This window comes from Harpia harpyja, chromosome Z (assembly GCF_026419915.1).
Source record: "Harpia harpyja isolate bHarHar1 chromosome Z, bHarHar1 primary haplotype, whole genome shotgun sequence".
NCBI classification, from domain to species: domain Eukaryota; kingdom Metazoa; phylum Chordata; class Aves; order Accipitriformes; family Accipitridae; genus Harpia; species Harpia harpyja.
This window is the reverse complement of record NC_068969.1, coordinates 116,575,153-116,594,717: the sequence shown is the minus strand read 5'-3', so window position 1 is coordinate 116,594,717 and position 19,565 is coordinate 116,575,153. Positions and strand designations below refer to the sequence as shown.

Sequence of the window (19,565 nt, the reverse complement as noted above, 5' to 3'; positions counted from 1 at the left end):
TCTCCAAGTAAGTTGATTTATGCTTTGAGTCAGAGAACAAACTTCTGCCAGCAGAAGTGAAAGCTGGCAGTGAAAGGCTATGAATAAGTTGAAGCTAAACCTTTACAGAACAGAAGATAATGAAAATTACCAACGAACAACCCAGTGTATTACAAAAACTTTTCATCCTGTGGCTTTTAATGTTCTCCCTAATTTTCAATGTAACCAATAATCCTATGTTGCTTCAGGAAAAAAGTAATAAGCACTGAGAAGTGGATCAGAATGTTCTTGACAGTACATTGTGTGCATGTTTTGAAATTTTGAAGTCAGCTTTCAAAAAAGGCACGGTGGTCCACAATACCAGTGGTACCTGGAGCCAAGATATCGAGGTCTAAGAGTTAAACGAAGACACTAGAAGAGGTCGTAAAAGACTATAAGCAAATTAATTTAAGAGACACAGGTAGGCGTTACTAAGTCCCAATATTGTACAAAACCAGTATGTTTTAGTCACTACATGTGTGCATGCATTACAAAATGGTTCAGCTCCATAGCTTGTAAATAAATAAAAAAACCTCTCCAATCATGGTAGGCAAGTAAGTTTCAAGCTCATGTAAATAAACTCATGATTTATTTAAGTCCTCAAATTAAATTTAACACATATACTTACGTACAAGACATTTATCTGCACCCAAGTTATTTCCATCCAGAAGCTGATCCAGATCTCTGAAGTTTGTTTTAATAGGATTCTCTGTAAAGACTGACTGTAAATCCAAGACAAACTGTACCACAAGCTGTTGTTAAAGCTTCTACTGATAAAATGAGTTACGACTTTGGCTGATGAATTATATTCTCACCTACTTACTTCTCAATTGTTAAAAAAGTATCTAACATTTTTCATTTGTAATGGAGAAAGTCTGTTACAGAATCCACAGATTGTGAACCTTTTTAAAATAGGCATGCTTCTTTTTGTTGTATTATCTGCCTGCATTATATAAAAGAAACTATAAAAAAAGCACTTCACTGATTATAACTCTACCACTTACTTTGTCCTTTGAGAACATCTTCCACCTATAAAACCCTGAACACTCTCTGGCTGAGACTGTTTTCTAAGATGGATGGTGTAACACCTTTATTACTCCTCACTGCAAGCATTTTACTCAGCTTCAAGTACTGCTTTTCACAAAGTTGTCATATTGCTCACTGACAAGAACATAATTTCCTTCTTTGGCATCCCCAGTCTTAGTTCAGGAAGAAAGAGAGGTTAATATTCATAGTCTGCCTATACTGATCACTAACATTCAACCGTCCTGACCAAGTTCACAACCATGAGATACTGCTCAGTATTTAATTACTTTGTGGCAATAACCAATAAATGGAAATATGGACTTCGGGGATAACCTTTACATACCTGTCCAAAGTTTTCCTCATCTATGCAAAACATGAGATCCAACTCTGTAGGGTCATTTTCCAGGATCCACTTCAAAGAGTTGTAGTATTCGCTATCCTACAGCAGATTGTAATTAAACAATAATTAAATATATATATAAAAAAAAAGTTTGAAAATGTGAACATTAAATGTACAGTTTAACTTTAAATTGAACAAATAAAACCATCTAAAACTAGAACTCCAAAGGGACTGGAAAGATGAGAACTCATTTATTTGCACAGCTACTGTAAAGCAGGGTGAGATGGATTACTTTATTCATATGCATTTTTCTTAGATGCTATATTTTTAGATTCATGTAACTTTTCTTAATTGACTTTTAATTGCATTATTAGACAACACAATAAATTGAGTCTACATATCTGTTAGGTAAAGATGTATATAGTGGTGTGAAATAATTGATTAGAAAATGTCGTCTTGATAAAACTGTACATTCTTTTCAACACAATTTATATACCACTTCATTACATCAATAATATAGTATACAGTAACTGATTGCATTGTTATTATTAAAAGCCTTGGCATTTGCTGAATAAAAGACCCCTCTAATTTCCTAAAAGGGTTGTATCTTCATCATCTATTAAGTTCATCATTAAAGATTGACCCAAGAAAAAAAGAAAGAAGTATGTGTAGCTATCATTAAATACTTCCAAGCAAGAGAGCCAAAAAAATTAATTTCAAAATGAAGTTAAAACATTATTTACTCATGTATGCTTCAAGAGAAGAATGACCTGCCAAAATTTGGTGACTATGACATAGTGGGAGCTGGAGGAGAGATTAAGCAGTTGAACCAGCTTTTATGTCAGTAACTGAGAATCTGTAAAACTCTAAAACATCAACAACAATAAACTGTGTTTTATTCTTATACCGAGTATACTTTTGACAAGACCAAGGACAGCTATTGCAGACCTAAGAATAAGAGGAAAAGGTTTCCCAACTACTTGTAAGAATACAAGACCCTGAACTTCCTTTTAAGATCCTTCTGGATATGTATCTCATGAGCTTCATTTTAAGCTTGTACTTGAGCTCAAGCCATCTCCTCTTCTGTAATTTTGCCTCTGTGCTGGGCTTGAGTCAACTGACCTTGCTGTTGAAGACAGTCTTAGGAAAGTGCAGGATGTGAGTGGCCAGGCTCACAAGCAAGTCCTGCCCCTACAGAGGCAATCTGGAGCAGTCTTATCCAGATAAACTATTCTCTATAATGGGTAACAGAGGAAGACATTAGAAAGGGGAAAAGTAACAGCTCCAAGGTTCCCCAAAGCCCATAGCAGTGGAAAAACTGGACAGACCTCAAAAGGTTAAAAAGACAAAAACAAGTATCATCCTGCTAACTTAATGGAAACCATTTGTATTTAGCTATTGTACGTATCTGAAATGTACTGTGTTTCAATACTGGTACACTATATGTCTAGATTGGGCATGTGAGGGATCCTATTTACTGTTGTCCTTCATTTTACAATACAAAGTTAGAGATTACCAACTTGTAAAACAATTTGTTTTTCTCCCAGGGAGTGCCAAGCACCGAACTACTTGATTGCAATTAATGCTGAAGGTGCGAAAGTAGAGGAAGTGCAGGGAACAAAACCAAAATGGATATAAGGGCATAAGTTGTGCTGCAATCATTAAGTATATTTCAGAGAAAACTGTGTATAATTTGGCAACCCTTTCTCCTTCCAACACTGTGGGCAACTTCCTGTGTTGCCAGGTCAGCACTAAGCCCTTGCATCCCCCTCCTGCTGCTCCACAGCATGACAGGAAAGCTGTAGGGCTTGTTGGTGGTGCTCCTTGTAACACGGAGAAAGCTGATCCAGTAGCAAATCTGAAAGGACAATTAATTAGACATCTTATGTTGCATTCCTTACTGGCCTATTCATGTCTCTTCTCCCTTGTCTCTTTCACCACTGTTAGTGCACTGGTACTGAAACTGTTGTCCTAGCAGGGAAAATGTGTTTTATTAAAAAAAGTACATACATATCTTTCTAAAGTTGTTGCAACTATGACCTTGTGTTTTCCACTGTGCCGTTTACTGGAATTAATAGCTCTTATAAATTTCCCCAGAGGAAAAAACCACATAATTACTAACGCTGATACAGTTTACATGTTATCTTACCACTGACTCCATGTCTTTCAGAGTTATAGGTTTCCCCAGCATCATCTTGTAAAAAGGTCTGATGAAGAAGCCTAAAAGAAAGGGAAGAGTGTTATCTCCACTGTTCTGCATTTTCACCTTACATAAAGCTACAACTACTCAAGGATAACACACCATGATATTTCCTAGTGTGCCAGCAAGAAAGAAACCTCTTGGAACTAACAGTGCTGTAACTGCTTAAGTTAATACAGCAGGCTCATTTTTGTTTAGGCACAGAAATGCCAATTTTTCAATTACAAGAATTATGCCATTAAACACTATAACCTACCAAACACCTCTCTACCATTAATGGTAGAGAGACACAAAAGATGGGGAATTGAGCTCAAGTTACTCTAATCCATTTAAAACTGTCATTCTTCTCTCAAAGGAGATGCTAGAAAAACAGGACAGCGAGCTTCCTCTTCTAATGTGCTGCACTACTGCTAAATAAAATTTGGTCAGTTTATACCGTTTCCTTGCTTGATTACTATGGGATTTCAGAGTTTGGCAGAAATCATATTTTCTCATTAAATCATTCAGTAATAATTTTACAGGTCAAAATATGCTGCAATTGACACCCACACAACTGCTTTCGCTGCAGGTTTGCATGGAAATGGCTGATATAAATTTAGTGATTTTCCTTTAGGGATAGTGATTGTTTAGCAATGCTGATTCTGCAGTTCCAACACAAATGGAGAAAGGAGCAAAACTTTATACGAAATGTATTTGTTTAGTAAGACACTATGATTTTTTAATTGCCATTCACATCAGGAATGTAACTTCCAGCAGTTCCAGTTCCATTACTTTCTCTCAGACTTTGTCTCCATAAATACTACACTCTAAAGCATATGAATTATTGAAGTGATTAATAAAAATCCAGTAACTGTAGCATAGCCATAAAGTGTAATAACTCACCATCCAATAGCTTCCCATGATATACTGCTAGACCGGCAACCCGCCCAATAAATGTGAAATACGACAGGTGATCTTCATTACAAAGACCTGAATTAGGATTAATCTGAAGTGTATAGTTGTCCCTTTTTTGGGGAAAGAAAAAAAATATCTAAATAACCAAGTCTTTTAATAACCAGATATTCAGATATGTTAATAAATAACTTGAGCTTAGGGCCATTTCCTGTTCATTTTTGCAAGAGTGTAATTAATTACATAATTAATCCATGTGTTCCTCAACAGAAGTATCTGACAGTTTGTGGGTAGGCTGACCTAATCAAAACTGTCTTGCTATGACCGTAATGATTACTTGACAAAGGTAACAAACTCCTGCTTGTGGGGTAACAGGATTCCACTTGTGGCAAGTGTAAGAGGGCTGTGCTAACCTCTCCAAAGGATAAAAGCCTGGCATCATTGAAAACAGTAAAATTTTGCCATCAGCTTCAGTGGAATGAGAATTTCAGCTAAGCTCTCTCTTCTGCCTTCTGCTGGGCTTGGTTATTCGCTCTTTCCAGCCAAGTTTCAGGGCTTAAAATTTTAGAATTCTCTTTTGCAGTAGTTGCTTTTAGTTCTTGAAATATCTGTAGGTACTAAAGAGGAATTAAGTATAGGCCCATGGTCCCTGTCCTAGGATAAAGAATGTTTTCTTGCTAGTATCTTAAACTGCACATATTAGAGAACATCTCTGAAATACGCTTAACTCCCAGGATATTGGAAAAAGCCATCAAAGGACTAAGATCTTTTAACAGGGTAACAAAGCATTAAGACTCATGTGAAAGTGTGTGTCACAGTAAGACATTAGTGTAAAACAGTATTTTTAGTTTGCAGTATATGCTTAATCTGTGAAGAAAGATACAGCGTTTTTAAGTAGATTTTTTTTTCTTATTTCTTAAAATAACTAGTTAGATCTCTGAACGTAAAATGAAATACCATTATATTTAAAATGCCTACAGTGACCTATATCCCATAAGTGGAAATATTTCAAAACAAATGTTTATCCAGTGAACTGTATTAACACATGGGCACTCTGTGCTAGTCAGTGTTAAGTTGTGTTTCCCTTCAACAGCAGAACATGTCCTTTCTGACACATAAATGTGAGAAAACTCTCATTATGCAGTCTTTGTTCATCTACTTTACAATCTATTCAACACTTATTAAAGGAGTGTGCTTGATATTGACATAAAAACATCAAAACTACTGCCTGCAATTAAGAAATCCATTCTCACTGTAGCTAAGTACACAATGTGGAATTACATATTGCACATTAAAACAAATGTACTTTAAGCAAGAGACTTGGTCTCTCATTTACACTAATGGATTGCTTGAAAATTTTAAAATTAGACAAAAATGAATTTAAACTTATGTAAGGCCACTGCTGTGTAACTACTGCAATGTAAATGAGAAGCTGTTTTATAAGCTAATTATAAAGGAGCACTGTAATTCTGGATGGCAGGTGTTTTACAATGTAATGGGAGGGCATAAAAAGAGTCTTTTGTCTGACATTGCTCCTTTCACTATTACTAGCCTCAAAAATTGCAGTTTTGCTACAAGCAAGGCAACACTGAATAATGTCTTAATAATAAAAATGTTTTTTGAGACTTCAATGACAATTTGAAAGGTTCTCTGAAAAGCAAGTAAGAAATGATAGTACAGAACAGAGAGATCTGACTGATAAGAGTGCATACTGATGCACCATGAAGGAAGATCTAATGATCTAAATACTTGCCAGTGTAACTGTGTCTCTTATGCAAAATCTAATGTATATCCCTTATGAATGGAAATATTTTAATGGCCACTTACGTTGCTGAATATTCAAAGAGACCATAATAAGGGTTAAACATTTCCTTGGACAAGAGAAAAAACCATTCTCTGGCCACACCTCCATAGTCAAGTCCTTTTTCTGACTCAAATTCAATCCAGAGCCTGGCTTTTAGTACATCAGGTCTCTTCACAGACATGATTCTTCTGTAGGACTCCTCAAAAATATTATTTCTGTGTAGCTTCATCTCAAATCTGTTTGGTATATCAGCCTATGTGAAAGAAGATTATATTATATTTGTTAGTCTCAGTAAATAAGTCTTCAGGCAAATTACTGATCAGTGGTAACAACTAAATGACAGATTAAACATCTGATGTATAAAGCTTCCCCTTAATTTGGTTTTCCAGTGCTAAGTCTACAGGTTGATAGCATATGGTGAACTCGGTAAGTTTCAGTATAGTGGTTCAGAGACTTCTATGATATTTGACAAAACAATGAAAACAACAAGAAAAGTAACAAACAAAAAAAAAGTGAGAAAATTATTGATATTACTATGCTTTATTTAAGGGCATTTTAGCTTAAAATGGTAACAAATGCGTAAGATTTATGCAACCGTTTTACTCACGTATCTGTAAAGGCCAGAACAGTTTCACAAGAACACCTACAGTACCACACACACAACAGAACTGAATTGCAAAGATGTAAACAAAAGAGAATCGAGCTGCCACAATGTTTTAGAAGTTCTGCCTAAATAGGAGGGAGCTAATGCCCATTATGATTTAGCCCAGGGAGCTAAATTCAGAAAAGACAAATGAGAACTGAGTTAATCATTTGTAGAAAGAAGACTGGATGAACAGATTAACATGACTGTTACAGCCATGTATCATTTTCCTGATAAAACTGACTTAAAACAACTGTTTCAGAAGGTTTGTTTTTTCCTGACAACTGAAGTGCTTATTGTGTGCAATCACTGGTCAAACTCAAGGTGAAAATTCACGGAGCTATCAATAAACAGGTAAAGACATTGGCAAATTAAAGTTGGTGTCGCCAAGGCTGTTTACTGTTAATTATGAGTCAATATCACATGCAAGCTAATACTGAGCGCTCTCTTATGTTAAAGATGTTACTGAAAATACTTTTTTTCACTGAACAAGAACACTAGAAGCTTGTGCCAGATCCAGCACAACTGTGGGCTCTGCTTTGCCAACTTGTTCCAGCTCTGCCCTTCAAAGTCCACTGTTGAAGGTGATGGAGAAGTATCAATCCTCAAGCCTATTTTTGACCTAAAAGCTTGTAAAGTAACATACCAGTTAGTCTCAGCTGCAATGGGAAATAGCGAATCACTGCTACTTCCTTGCTGCCTCATCACTTTAATTTTTGCATTCATTTAAAAAAAGTGAGTCTTAAAGATTTGTGAATGTTTTTGTTGAGAAATCAAATTCAAACTTCTTTTAATTTTTTTGGTTCCTACTTAACCCCTCTAGGTGTAGCACAATCAAGAAAAATTGGCAAGTGTGTTATAGCAAGGTACACCACCGTTCTGTATCTATGCTTGGGACAGTCTGTCGTTTCTCCCAGACATAGCATAACTGATTCCAGCACAAAGCAGCACGTTTCTACTCACTGGTTTCTTTAACTTCTTCCGAAAATAGTCATATTTCTGTTTGAACTCCCTGGAATATGGAACTGCCTATCAGAGAGAGAATCATAAATACAGATTATTCCACCTATTTCGCAGTTTGATATTCCGACATTATTTAAACAAAAAAGAAATTTAAAGACATGCTATCTACGTATGTATGTCATAGGTTCATCTAATAAAATCCACCACGCATGAAGTACAGCAGCCAAAATTTTCCCATTTCTGTGTAATTTGAGTTAAAGTGTGTAATCTCAGTATGTAATCTGAGTTAAAAGGTATGAAAACTTTTGACCCAGTTGTTCTGTTTATCAACTACTTACCCTCATTTTTTTTTGTTATTTTCAGAACAGAAAAAGAGCAAAAATAATTTTTAACACAGACAAAAAAAATTGGAATGTATTACTACCATCCATGTGTCTCATTAGGAAATAATGAGCATTCCATATGATACTGAATTTTAAAAATGACTAATGTTACCACAGAATATGGATTTGCACAGCTGAAAGTGCTAAGCATTATTAGGTGCTACTCAAAATACACAAAATTGAAAGAATTTTCAAAGAAATTTTCAAAGAATTCAAGGGCAGGGGAATGTCCATAGCTAGAAATTATCTTTTCAGCCCAATGTGAATGAATATAATTCTTAATAGTTATCAAACTATCATCAAACTATATCAAAACTATTTTGTAAGTTACTTATAATGAAAATATACACCTTCATAATGTCTTTAATCCAGAATCTGAAAGCATTTCATAAACAAATTAACATTATTTTGAATCAAGTACAATTGTGTAATATTTATCTGAATACTCACTCAGCGCAGCTGCCTGTGAGTTATTTTTAAGTAACGGCAGCATAACAGAACAATTTTAGAAGTTTTTTTAAAAAAAAAAGCACAGTGAAGGTTGGTAGAATTACATTAACCAGCAGAGCTGGAAATTGGTTTCTGGCATATGTAAACACTCCTTAGCAAATGCCACAGGTCTCAAATATTTATGTGGATTTCCAGATACCTGAAAGGCGTCTCAGGATGATTCTAGGCACACACAAATCAAGGTTCAACAAAGGTTCTCACAAGCTCTGTCATTCAGAGTTTTGAAAGACATTTCTGTTTTAACACTGTGCTTCTCTTTCCTGCTAACATACTGTATGGGTAAGCAAGGATTTGACACTAAGATAGACAATTGCCATGTTTGATGTTAACCCGTACGCCACTCGCTGACCACCACAGTGGTCAGCAAGATGACAGTGTTCATTTCTGCTACCTACCTGTCTTCATCAGACTCCTTTGCTTCTGCACCTGATAGGAAATGCTTACAAATGTCCAAAAGGCCAAGCCTTTTAAGGCACCAAGTAGTACCAGACACAAAGGCAGTGAATTGCATCAGCCATCAAGCACGAGTACAGATAAGAGCTATCCATACTCCTGATTGCCAGTCCTATGACTGCAACCTCCATTATTCAGCCTTCAGATGAAATGGCCATAAAACAAAGCTGTGAATTAAACTAATGAACAGGAATAGGCTGGAAAAGTGATACTATGACAGGTACAGGTCTGGCTCTAACAAATAACTGCTATGTATTTAAGTAAGATTCCTTAATTCTCTGTGGGTTTTTTTGACAATTAATTTTTTGAAAGTTGAGTCCTTAATTCTCTGTTTTTTGACACCGTACACAACATCAATTTAATCAGGGTTTGGAAAGTGCCTTGAAAAAAAAAGAAGGGGGAAAAAAAAAAAAAAAAAAAAAGGCTTCCTGGCCTTGATCATAATATTTTCCAACTTTCCTTTGCTCTACTGTTCCTTCAAGATTAAAGAGTAGACCTAGTAAAACAACTAGCTAAACAAATGAAGTGTAACTTCTTGGGAGCAAAAGAATTATTTTGAATTCCATAGGACTGCAAAAGTTACATTCTCTGTTCCTTGATGGCTAAATCACAAATTGCAAAGCTCTGGTTCAAGTTCAGTTTCTGTGTGAGGACTGCGATTTTGGGGGAGGGAAGGTATGGGCTGGTCCTGAAGTAGATTCATGACTGGATGTAGGTGAAAGAGGGAGGTAGAAAGATTTCTATATGAGTTTTTCCTTGTGGATGATGAGACATGAAAAATTAAAAAAAAAAAACAACAACCCCCAAAAAACAATAAAGCTAAATAACTTTACTCTGATGATAATATGACTTTACTACAGCCATTAAATAATCTTTCAACACGTTTCCATTGTTTAAATGCAATGTGAAATGCAATTTAAGTAGTTCTTTGTTTTTGTCATGGCACCAAAAATACTATTAAAAGCATTAAGATGAATCCTTAATGTTTATATGGCTGTAAAATGGATTGATCTAGCTTTCTCTCTAAAAAAAAGAACAAACACACAAATAACTGTTATTTACTTAATGGGATCATGATTGACCTTTATAATCTTGAAACAAAATTTCCCAGATAGTCCTTCTCATTTATGCTTAACATTTCTGGGAAAATGAACATTAAGGATTTCTATAGCATACTGTGTATTAGTATCTCAAGTATTAAGTTAATGATAAAAGGGTAAATCACTCCAAAAGCAATTACGTTCAAACAAGTGATTATTATTAATCTTATCAATAAACAAGAGCAACTGGAATTACACCATGCAGTAGTTAATCTGCTGTGTCCTGAGACCCTTAAAAATCCTGAGGATTTACCAAAATAAACATCTAGGGTTGGAAGTCTGATCACTCAGAATACCATAAAATGGCATAAACAAGCATAAAAAGGTCAAAGAATCACTCCATATATTTGATGTTTTGAAAATTTGATATTAAAGCATGTATTTACTTTTTCTAAGGCTGATATTATGAAATCTCTTAGTTTATCCGCAGTTAGTTTTATGTCTCTTAAAACTGATAGACCCATTTTTATCTTTTTTTACACCTGAATCCACAGTCACAACTCTCCCATATCAAGTGGAAATAGCTTTTTGTTATCCAGAAATCCAAAACTGAATAGCACAGTGTCTCAGCTCAGTACAGTTCTGTTGTTGGTAATGACCCAGATAATGGGTAAATATGAGCATTTCTCCTATACACATCCCTAAAACCTTACAATCTAGGATTCAGCACAGAGAACTTGGCCTGAAATTCCCCAGATCTTCGGACTTACGATTCAGAGCTGACATGTGCCCTTCACATAGGCTAATAGAGAAACATACCACTTGAACACAATGGAGGAATAAAAGGTAAGATGCAAAGATTTAATATTGTTTGTTCCATACTAAGTAACTTATAATATCAGCAAGTGTGGAGAAAGAAAAAAATCTGAAGATATTTTACACTTACATTATTTTAGATGTAATTTATTTAAAAAAATCACATTTTTTCCCTCAATTCATCTGTTTGGATGTCAAAAGTAAGCTAAAGATATCACTCTACTACTTCTGTCCTGGAATTGCATCATCACCATAAGCAGCAAATACAACAAAACCCATATGGAAATCTTGAATTTTTTATTTTTCAGCCAGGGATCACATCAGTAATGGATCTCTTTCAGAAACCACACTGATCATCATCACTTAGTGCAGAAAGCTTTAGGTTGCAGGAGGAAGAGAATGGAACAAATGAGAAATGATGGGTTTGTGTGTGTTTCAAAGCATGAAACACCATTCAGACTATTTAGCCATGCAGCTTCCAAATGGATGGAACTTCACTCCGAAATAACACAACAATATAAAAAATTAAAACGAGCCAAACACGAGTTTCTGTCCTTCTGAAGAGCATTCTCTTCCTCCCCACTGAAACAGAGGTATCCTGTGATTTACTGTCATATCTACTGATCAAGAATGTTTCCTAGACACTCCAAGGCAGAAGCCAACTTCACATGCTAATGGCTACAAGACAGGAATCATAACTGTACCACTGGAAAAATTCCCTAGCTAGGCAGCTAATGCTAGGAAAGCCTCCAAACCCATCAAATTCAAGCCTATTGTCTGACCTGGGGGAATAGTGTGCACAGCACTGTAGTTCCAAATGTTCCAGTAATTCCTAATTAGCCCACTACTGCTTTGGACCACTGGCAGCAGGCTGGAAGAGTCCCCAGTGCACTCCAGCCTGTGCGTAACAATACAAGGTCCACAGAGTGGTATAACCATTTGAATGCTGGGGACGAGGCACCAGTTTTGGGGCACCTTGGCAGGCTGTCACATGATGGCAGCTGCCCCTGCCCTTGCAGACTCACAAAAGCTAGCACCTGAGCCTCCCATGTCCATCAGGAAAAGCCAACGCAAGGCAGAGGTCCTGCTTCCTGGTCTGTTCATCAGGCAGAGTGTGACCTGGTCTGAAGAACAGGCATGACCTGCTGCTCGATAATGCCTCCTGCCTATACCAAATGTACACGAGTCACAGCATTTAATGGAAAAAAACCCCATAGCAGTACTTACTGGACCAGTAATTGCCGGATTCTGCAGTCTGGGGTCTTCCCACTGGGTAATTTTATTATCTGTAAATAACAAAAGAAATTATATCATTACTTCTCTGTAACCACACTGTGAATTTAAGTTGTTTTTTTCTCCCTACAACTGTTTTCCCTAACGTTTCCACAGCTTAGTATTTCAGGGTTAGAAAAGGCTGCATTCACCCATCTACACCAAAACCCCATCACACTGTTTAGTTGAAAACACCCATTCAAAATGTAAAACTACAACAGAATCCAGTGTATTTACACTGCTTTTATTTCAGCATCTGTAGCAGTAAACGTGTTCTATTTGAACATGGTCTTGGATTCAACTCATATTAGAAATACACAGGCTTCATGCCTCAAAGGTAAAGGAACCCAAAAACTTTGTCAAATGACAGACTGAGTTTACATTTTTGAAATTTTGCATAAAGATAGCCAAAATGTAATACTTTTAAAAGATAGACTGTATTTAAATTTGGAGGGAATATCATCTCTTTTCTTTAAAAAAAAAAAGTCCTAGACACTGATTGAATGAGAAGATTATAGGACCATTAAGGGAGGCAAAATTATACAGTTACAGTATAAAAGATCATTCAGTTTTGACCAAAGGAGATTTTGGCAGTAGCACGACAGAAACCAGTTCTTTTCATCTACAGTTTTTAAGAGCACCAGGAGGGTGATATGGTAAGGTTATACAGGACCATGGTGAAACTCTCCCTGCCTCCAGACAACTGCTCCTCACAAGATTCTGAACACAACAGAATCACAACAAAATGATGACGTTGCAACAATAAGACAATGCTCCAAAAACCAAACTAGATGCCACCTGCAATGGCAAGACTTAAGCCATCCATTTCCTGCACTGAAAGGGTAATAATAATAATACATCTGCTTGTTACATACACTGCTTTGATTTATGAAGTTTTGTAACTGTTAGGTTTGGGAATAAACACACTAAGTTTCAAGAAAATTGTTTTTATGGCTACCATAGGTAAAAGCAAAGAACCAAACCCACTTATATTAAAACACAAGTATTTTCCACGTTTCTACAGTTGGAAAAGACCTGTAAGTTTTGAGCATCCCAAGCTAGTTTTAAAATGGACTGGGATTTGAAAGGTGACATTCATTAATGTTAACTGAAGAAAATTCAAGAAGTTCACAAGCACATTTCAAGAAATTTGATCTATGAGTTAATTTAATATCAAAATACTATTTTATTTCCCTTTACCCATTAAGTCTATTTAGTGCTTATCGAAATTATGGAGGAAGGCTGTTAGACTGACAGGTCCAGAAACCACATGAGATCCACAGACCAGACCCTGCCATAAAGGCGTGATGCCTAATCTGGTCCTTTTCATCTTGCTTCAACCTGTTCAGTCAAATTTCCTTCTACAAAGTTTACTGGTTTTACACCATTTCTTATACCTACTTGACACTGACAGCCCCAAATCATACTGGTAATTTTCTATGAAATCAAAGATGATTGAATGGGAAACGACTGCAAGTTTGTAAATTCTTTCTTATAGCCCTACATACTTAAGAGTGTACGAAGTTACTGTCAAATCTTTTTCTTTTTTTTTTTTTTTTCCTCACAGTATTACAGTGACAGGGACTTCATATTATAAATGCTATTCCAGGGCTTAAATGCCCCAACAATTAGAAGGGCCTAACATGGACCACTCTGCCTGGAATTGTAGCTCAAGATCCTCTGTCTTACCTGAAGTGAATGTGGATAACAAATTAATTCCTTTTGCAGTACATTTTTTAAAATCTACCAACTCTTTTGAGCCTTCACACAAATACAATACTGTCTTTCCTCATAAATTGGGCTCTAGGGCCTTTGAGGATTCCCTCTTCTCCTCTGTTTCCTCTGGTCCCTTTCTAAGTGGTCCACTGTTTTCTTGAAGTTTAGGGCCCCATGCTAGATACAGTATTATCATAGGCAAGACATTACCAGTGCTGATAAGATTAGAAGGATTTCTTCAGGTCTTATTTAAGACACTCCTGTTGATACATCACAGGATGAGTTAACTTATGTCCAGTTGATGCTATTTTTCATGCCCTTTTCAACCAAAATTCTCTAATCATTACCATTCCGAGTAACACTTTGCAATTCCTATTGAACAGCATCTTCCTTCACACTACAGTGGCAATTTGCCAGACTCATTCTGATTCTCATCCTGTTCCAGCGAGTACCTCTCACCTCTCCTACCCTGCTGTTTCCTGCTGCACTAATGAGTACAGTCCCCCAATTCATTGTTCAAATCACTAATGAATATATTGATGAATGGGGGATCCAAGACAGACTTTGAGGGGAACCCATCTAATATATCCATCCCTGGCAGTGAACCATGGGTAACTGTTCTAAATATGGTTGGAAAACCTGTGTGTTTTCCTTCATGATACCTTCCAACGGGTAGATCTATAAGGCTCCTACGAAACGCAGATGCATGCTACAATGAACAGAGAATACTGTTTTATTCATGGATGGTAAATAATGTTAACTTAGCTAGCTAAGGACCAATCATGGAGAACTAGAGACTCTATTTTTTGTTAAAAGATTGACCGCTGCCGAAATCAGAACTGTTTACAGTTAAAATCTAAAAATATTATATTTTCAGGCTCCTATGTTACAAGTAATACCTAAGTTATTTTAACAGTACTTTGCTTTACTAGTTTATATGGCATGCTTAATAGCAGTTAGTATTGCTCCACAACAGGAGGTTTCTGTGCCGGTTGCATTAGACTTCTTTACAGTTTCTCTCAGGGATGAGAAAAACATTTCAGAAATAGGACAACAGTATTGGATAATTATGCAGAAGAATCACAAAATGTATCTGGGGAACCAGGACATTAATAGTAGCTGAATTTGTCAACACTTTCAACATTTATATTGTATTCTAATAATGAAACTGACTACATTTGTTGCATCTTAACTAATCACTTTAGCAGAGAATGACTGAAATGATGGCCATTTTATCATGGTAATGGGCTACTGAGACTTGCATATTTAGGGCGAGCACAGCTGATTGCACCCATGACTGATTTCAGCCTATGCACTCAAGTTAGCCATGAAACAAGTTAAGTAAGAGTCAGCAGGCTCTGTCATAAGCCTATCAATATGGTCAAATGTCATTGCACTTTCTTATCAATACTGTGAAAACAAATGCTACTATTGAGATTGCTCAAGCCAAATCACCGAGCACTGAATGCTGTCTGCAGTCATTCCCTAAATACTGAGCACAAAGGAGCTGCAACGTGTCCACTGTAATACCACTGGCACCACCTCTGCTCCTGGAGTCCACTTGTAATTGTAGTGGTGTGGCACCAGATTGAGACCAAAAGGATATTTGCTGGAAACAAGCAGCATTATAAAAAAAAAAATATCCTCTAAACTCTTGTAAAAGCTGTTATATAAAAAGCTAAAAACACAGATCAAAAGAGGGGCTAGAGAGAGATTTCAGATGCAAATAAATTTAGTTTTATAACAATTATAAACTCTTTGGGGAATTCTAATTAATGTACAACTTTAACATTCCATTTACTTTTAGAGACTAACACATGCTTAAGTAGATTTAGGAGACTGAAAAATTAAAACTCTTTAAAGGAGGTTGAGAGGCTCAAAAATTATACAGATATTTTAAATAAGACAGTTTTATTCTGTGATTCTTCAGTGGCAGCAGTTTAGAACAATTTGTCATATTTAAGTTTCCAGATATATGCTGGGAAAAACAATTACAAAAGGTATAAAGAATAATAATTCTGTACTGACGTTTAAAAGAGGTTAATGTGGTGCTTGACGAGTGTATTATTTCTAATTTTTATTTAAAATTATTTATACAATTTCAAAATTTGTATTACTTTAGAGACAGTCTTTTAATAATGATTTAATAGTGTCATATATAGAACTGCGGATAAGCATCGGAGTCAGTGTTACTGATACTGAAGGAAAAACATAATACTGTCAAATATGTGTAATAGTTTAAGATTTTAATTCTTTGAGTAGCATATGCACCCTCTTCTAATGGTTTTGTGCATTATCTATTTCTGTGAAGATTATGCCATCAATAGAAATATCTCATTATAAAGTCCAGTTGAAGTCTTAAGAAGAACCACCAACCCAACCTGTCTGGGCTACTTTATTTTCAAAACAACAACAAAAACTCACACAGTAGTTCTGAGATGCTGTAATAAGACAAGTCTACAATGAAACATCACTTACACTAGAACTTCACTAACAGAACTGAATAATATTAATGGGCTGGGTGCAGTTTAACATGCTATAAATAGGAAATAAGATCAGAAGCAGCACTGCCACAAGACTTTCTTAAAGGAGAGGAAAGAATACTTATCAGTGCTAATTTCTCCACTGCCTATATGTGGAGTTGTGGCTATATGATCTTTTCTCATCTTATTTTCTATTCCTAGTGTATATTTTAATTTATTAAGAGCAAATAAGCCATGGGATCATCAACAACAACAACAACGAATCCAAAATATCAACAAGAACAAAAGAAACCACAAAGAAGAAATGTTAATGCTTCACAAGTCAGAGAGGGACAAAGCTTGATGAGCCAATTAAAAGCAAGCTTTCAGTGAATATACAGTACCGTATGAGGGCACTAAGTCTCTGGTATCAATGTCTCCACATATCAACACCTGGCTTCCTAAATGAAGAGTAAAATTATAAAGCTTTCACTTCTATATTTATTACCTCCCTTTGTCTATTCGCTGTAGTACCGGAGTGCTTACTTACTATGGTCTATATAAAACGTTCTTCCATCCAAATGTATTCTTTCCTCCCAACCAGGCTGGAATTGGGAAATAAAAAAAAAAAAAAAAAAAAAAAGAGAGAAAATAAGTGAAATACCACCACTCTCACACAGCTTGAAGCAATACATTATCCACACCTACGTAAACTGCCTGATAGATGCTTGTGAGCTAGAAAACACAAAATGATCACAGATGTATTATGTCAAGACCAAAAATCTAGGAAGATTCAAAGAACTGGCTCTTTATACTGGTAACTATCCAATACAGTAAATATTTTTTTAGAGCTTGGAAGTGGAGACTTCTTGCATCAGGGTTTATACTCATTTCCTACTATGAGGAAACGATCACAAAGAATAGATTGTCCATCATTGGTTAGGTTTGAAAGTTTCTGGTTCTACTGCTGAAATACATGTGGGTTATTTGCTTGTAAATATGTAAGCCAGGATCCCATTACAGTGGGACAAGAATGTCTAACCTAGTCGTTAATTCTTCCCTTCCCTTTTCTCATCTTCCAAATGATTATAGTATAGAAAGGAGAATAAATGGCACACTGTTAGTGTATGCAATGCTGTCCAGTCTAGCACTCATTCCACCTGTGCGCTCTACATGAGCTTGACTTCTATAAAATATAGAGAAGTAATTTCATTTCAATCTTTTCTGAGAAACTCTTGCTAAATTCTGTAGTCATTCTTGCCTCACTCAAAAATGGTTTGTTTAACTGAGTTTAAATCTGTTACTAATTATATATTTCCAGTGATACATGATTTCACTGCATGTTTTATCCTTGCAATTAACAGAATGAACTCTTAAGTTGGCCCTTCAGTTACTCCCATGCAGTGCCTCCTATCTAAGCAATGTGTCCTCGAAGATTAATGCATGCTCCACACATATCTGAAGAACTGCAAAAGAACAGCTACTTTCACAGCTGTTTTCTTAAAGACAAACTGCAGTACTGCTGTGCTGTAACCAGGAAATGCATCAGAATAAATATGTTCAGCTGCACGTGGTTTTCGATCTAATCAGTGGTTCAAGATGCTGGGCCTGAAAGTAGCCTAGTTTGATTTAAACACAAGGCAAACTTTTTGCTAATCATGACAAGGGCAGTGAGATTTTAGGATGTTTTAGAGGAGGATGTCTGATCACAGGTGGTAACAGAGATTATCACCCCTCACCAAAGGTAGCATTTGTCACCACTCTTGCCAAAAGCAGCACTCATTTTGGTCTGCTGGCAGAGCTGTTCATCTAAGTAAACTGTAACGCAGCTCAGTGAAAATGAGTAGGATTAAAGAGTTGTTATTCAAACTATTTAAAACTAAAATAATTTAATCTGCCACATCATGTAAGGTGGGACAGTAGCCTCTTCTGCTGGCACAGCTGTTTGCAGACAGCCTGTAATACGTGCTGGAGCACTGAGAATGCTGGTGACAATTAGTGGCTTGCTGTCACTAAGGTTTCCAGTGTTGCAAGTACAATTTCAATGGCAATTTCTCAAAAGTACGCTTAGTATGTATGAGGCAATGAGCTGAATTAACACTACACCATAAAAATCAGCACCTTAGAAAAAGTGTTAGCTTTCATAGACTAGTCTCTGCCATTAAGGATGAAGTTCTTTAAAAACAAAGCAAAGCTCTGTATTTGACATGGCTGTGAAAAAGTATTATACATTGGTTACAAGTGTGATGAAATTTCTGATGTTAAAATAATAATTTTCTCTGCAGAATACGGAAGTTTCTTTGAAAAAAATCAAAGTTTATTTAGATTTCTGAATGCCAATATATGCTGGTACATTGACAGAGCTCACTTTGAACAACCTGCTCCATTTTTTCCAAAAGCAACAGGTAATTATCTAAAAGCACACAGTCAAAGATAAAACCAAGGTAAGTTTCTTCAAAGCTTCAGATAAGCAAAGAAACATGCAATCATTTCAGAAATACTACAGGCTGGCTTCAAAGAGCCTGACTGATTCACAGATCACAATAAAGCTTTTTAGTGCTATATATAAACATAGCTTTAGTATCTTCAGAGAAGTGATGAAAGCAACATATGTGTCCACATACAATATATGACTGCACTAATCAATCAGATCACATAAGATAGCAGGTATATATTAAAATACATGCACATTATCACTTACAGGAAGAGGGCCCAAATCATTAGGGTTCAAAGATGCTTTTGATCTCAAATGCACTGGAAATTTCAGTCGTGGATCCTCCTGTAACAGAAATATGGAACTGTAAACCCAACAGATCAAGTTAGATCTACATACTAAGTCAAACACAGAATTATCTGGAAAAGAAATCTTTCTATATTACAGTTATTCTTTTATTCTTATATTTTGAGAATAAAACAAAACATACAAAAGCGATAGAACATTTTGTTAGGATTCATATACTGAAATGAATTTTTAAATGTTACGAGTTAGGGTGATGTGAGACTTTGACTCCATTAAGTGTGCTATATC

The 19,565-nt window shown here is 36.0% G+C and overlaps 1 protein-coding gene across 9 annotated transcripts in view; it reads right to left on the bottom strand.

Annotated features, from left to right (window-relative positions):
- The window catches only part of NEDD4L (NEDD4 like E3 ubiquitin protein ligase), a 193,318-nt gene that overhangs the window by 15,853 nt on the left and 157,900 nt on the right, over window positions 1-19,565 (bottom strand). For 5 of the 9 annotated variants that reach the window (XM_052778721.1, XM_052778724.1, XM_052778716.1 and 2 more), the window contains 9 exons: window positions 19,239-19,316; window positions 17,088-17,142; window positions 16,942-16,998; window positions 12,315-12,373; window positions 7,886-7,951; window positions 6,303-6,532; window positions 4,467-4,588; window positions 3,534-3,604; window positions 1,388-1,483 (listed from right to left, as the gene is read on the bottom strand). In XM_052778721.1, the coding sequence (XP_052634681.1) occupies window positions 1,388-1,483; window positions 3,534-3,604; window positions 4,467-4,588; window positions 6,303-6,532; window positions 7,886-7,951; window positions 12,315-12,373; window positions 16,942-16,998; window positions 17,088-17,142; window positions 19,239-19,316 (834 nt within the window). The remainder of the gene's footprint in view (window positions 1-1,387; window positions 1,484-3,533; window positions 3,605-4,466; window positions 4,589-6,302; window positions 6,533-7,885; window positions 7,952-12,314; window positions 12,374-16,941; window positions 16,999-17,087; window positions 17,143-19,238; window positions 19,317-19,565) is intronic. The other 4 variants (XM_052778722.1, XM_052778723.1, XM_052778718.1 and 1 more) reach the window with 1 other exon arrangement.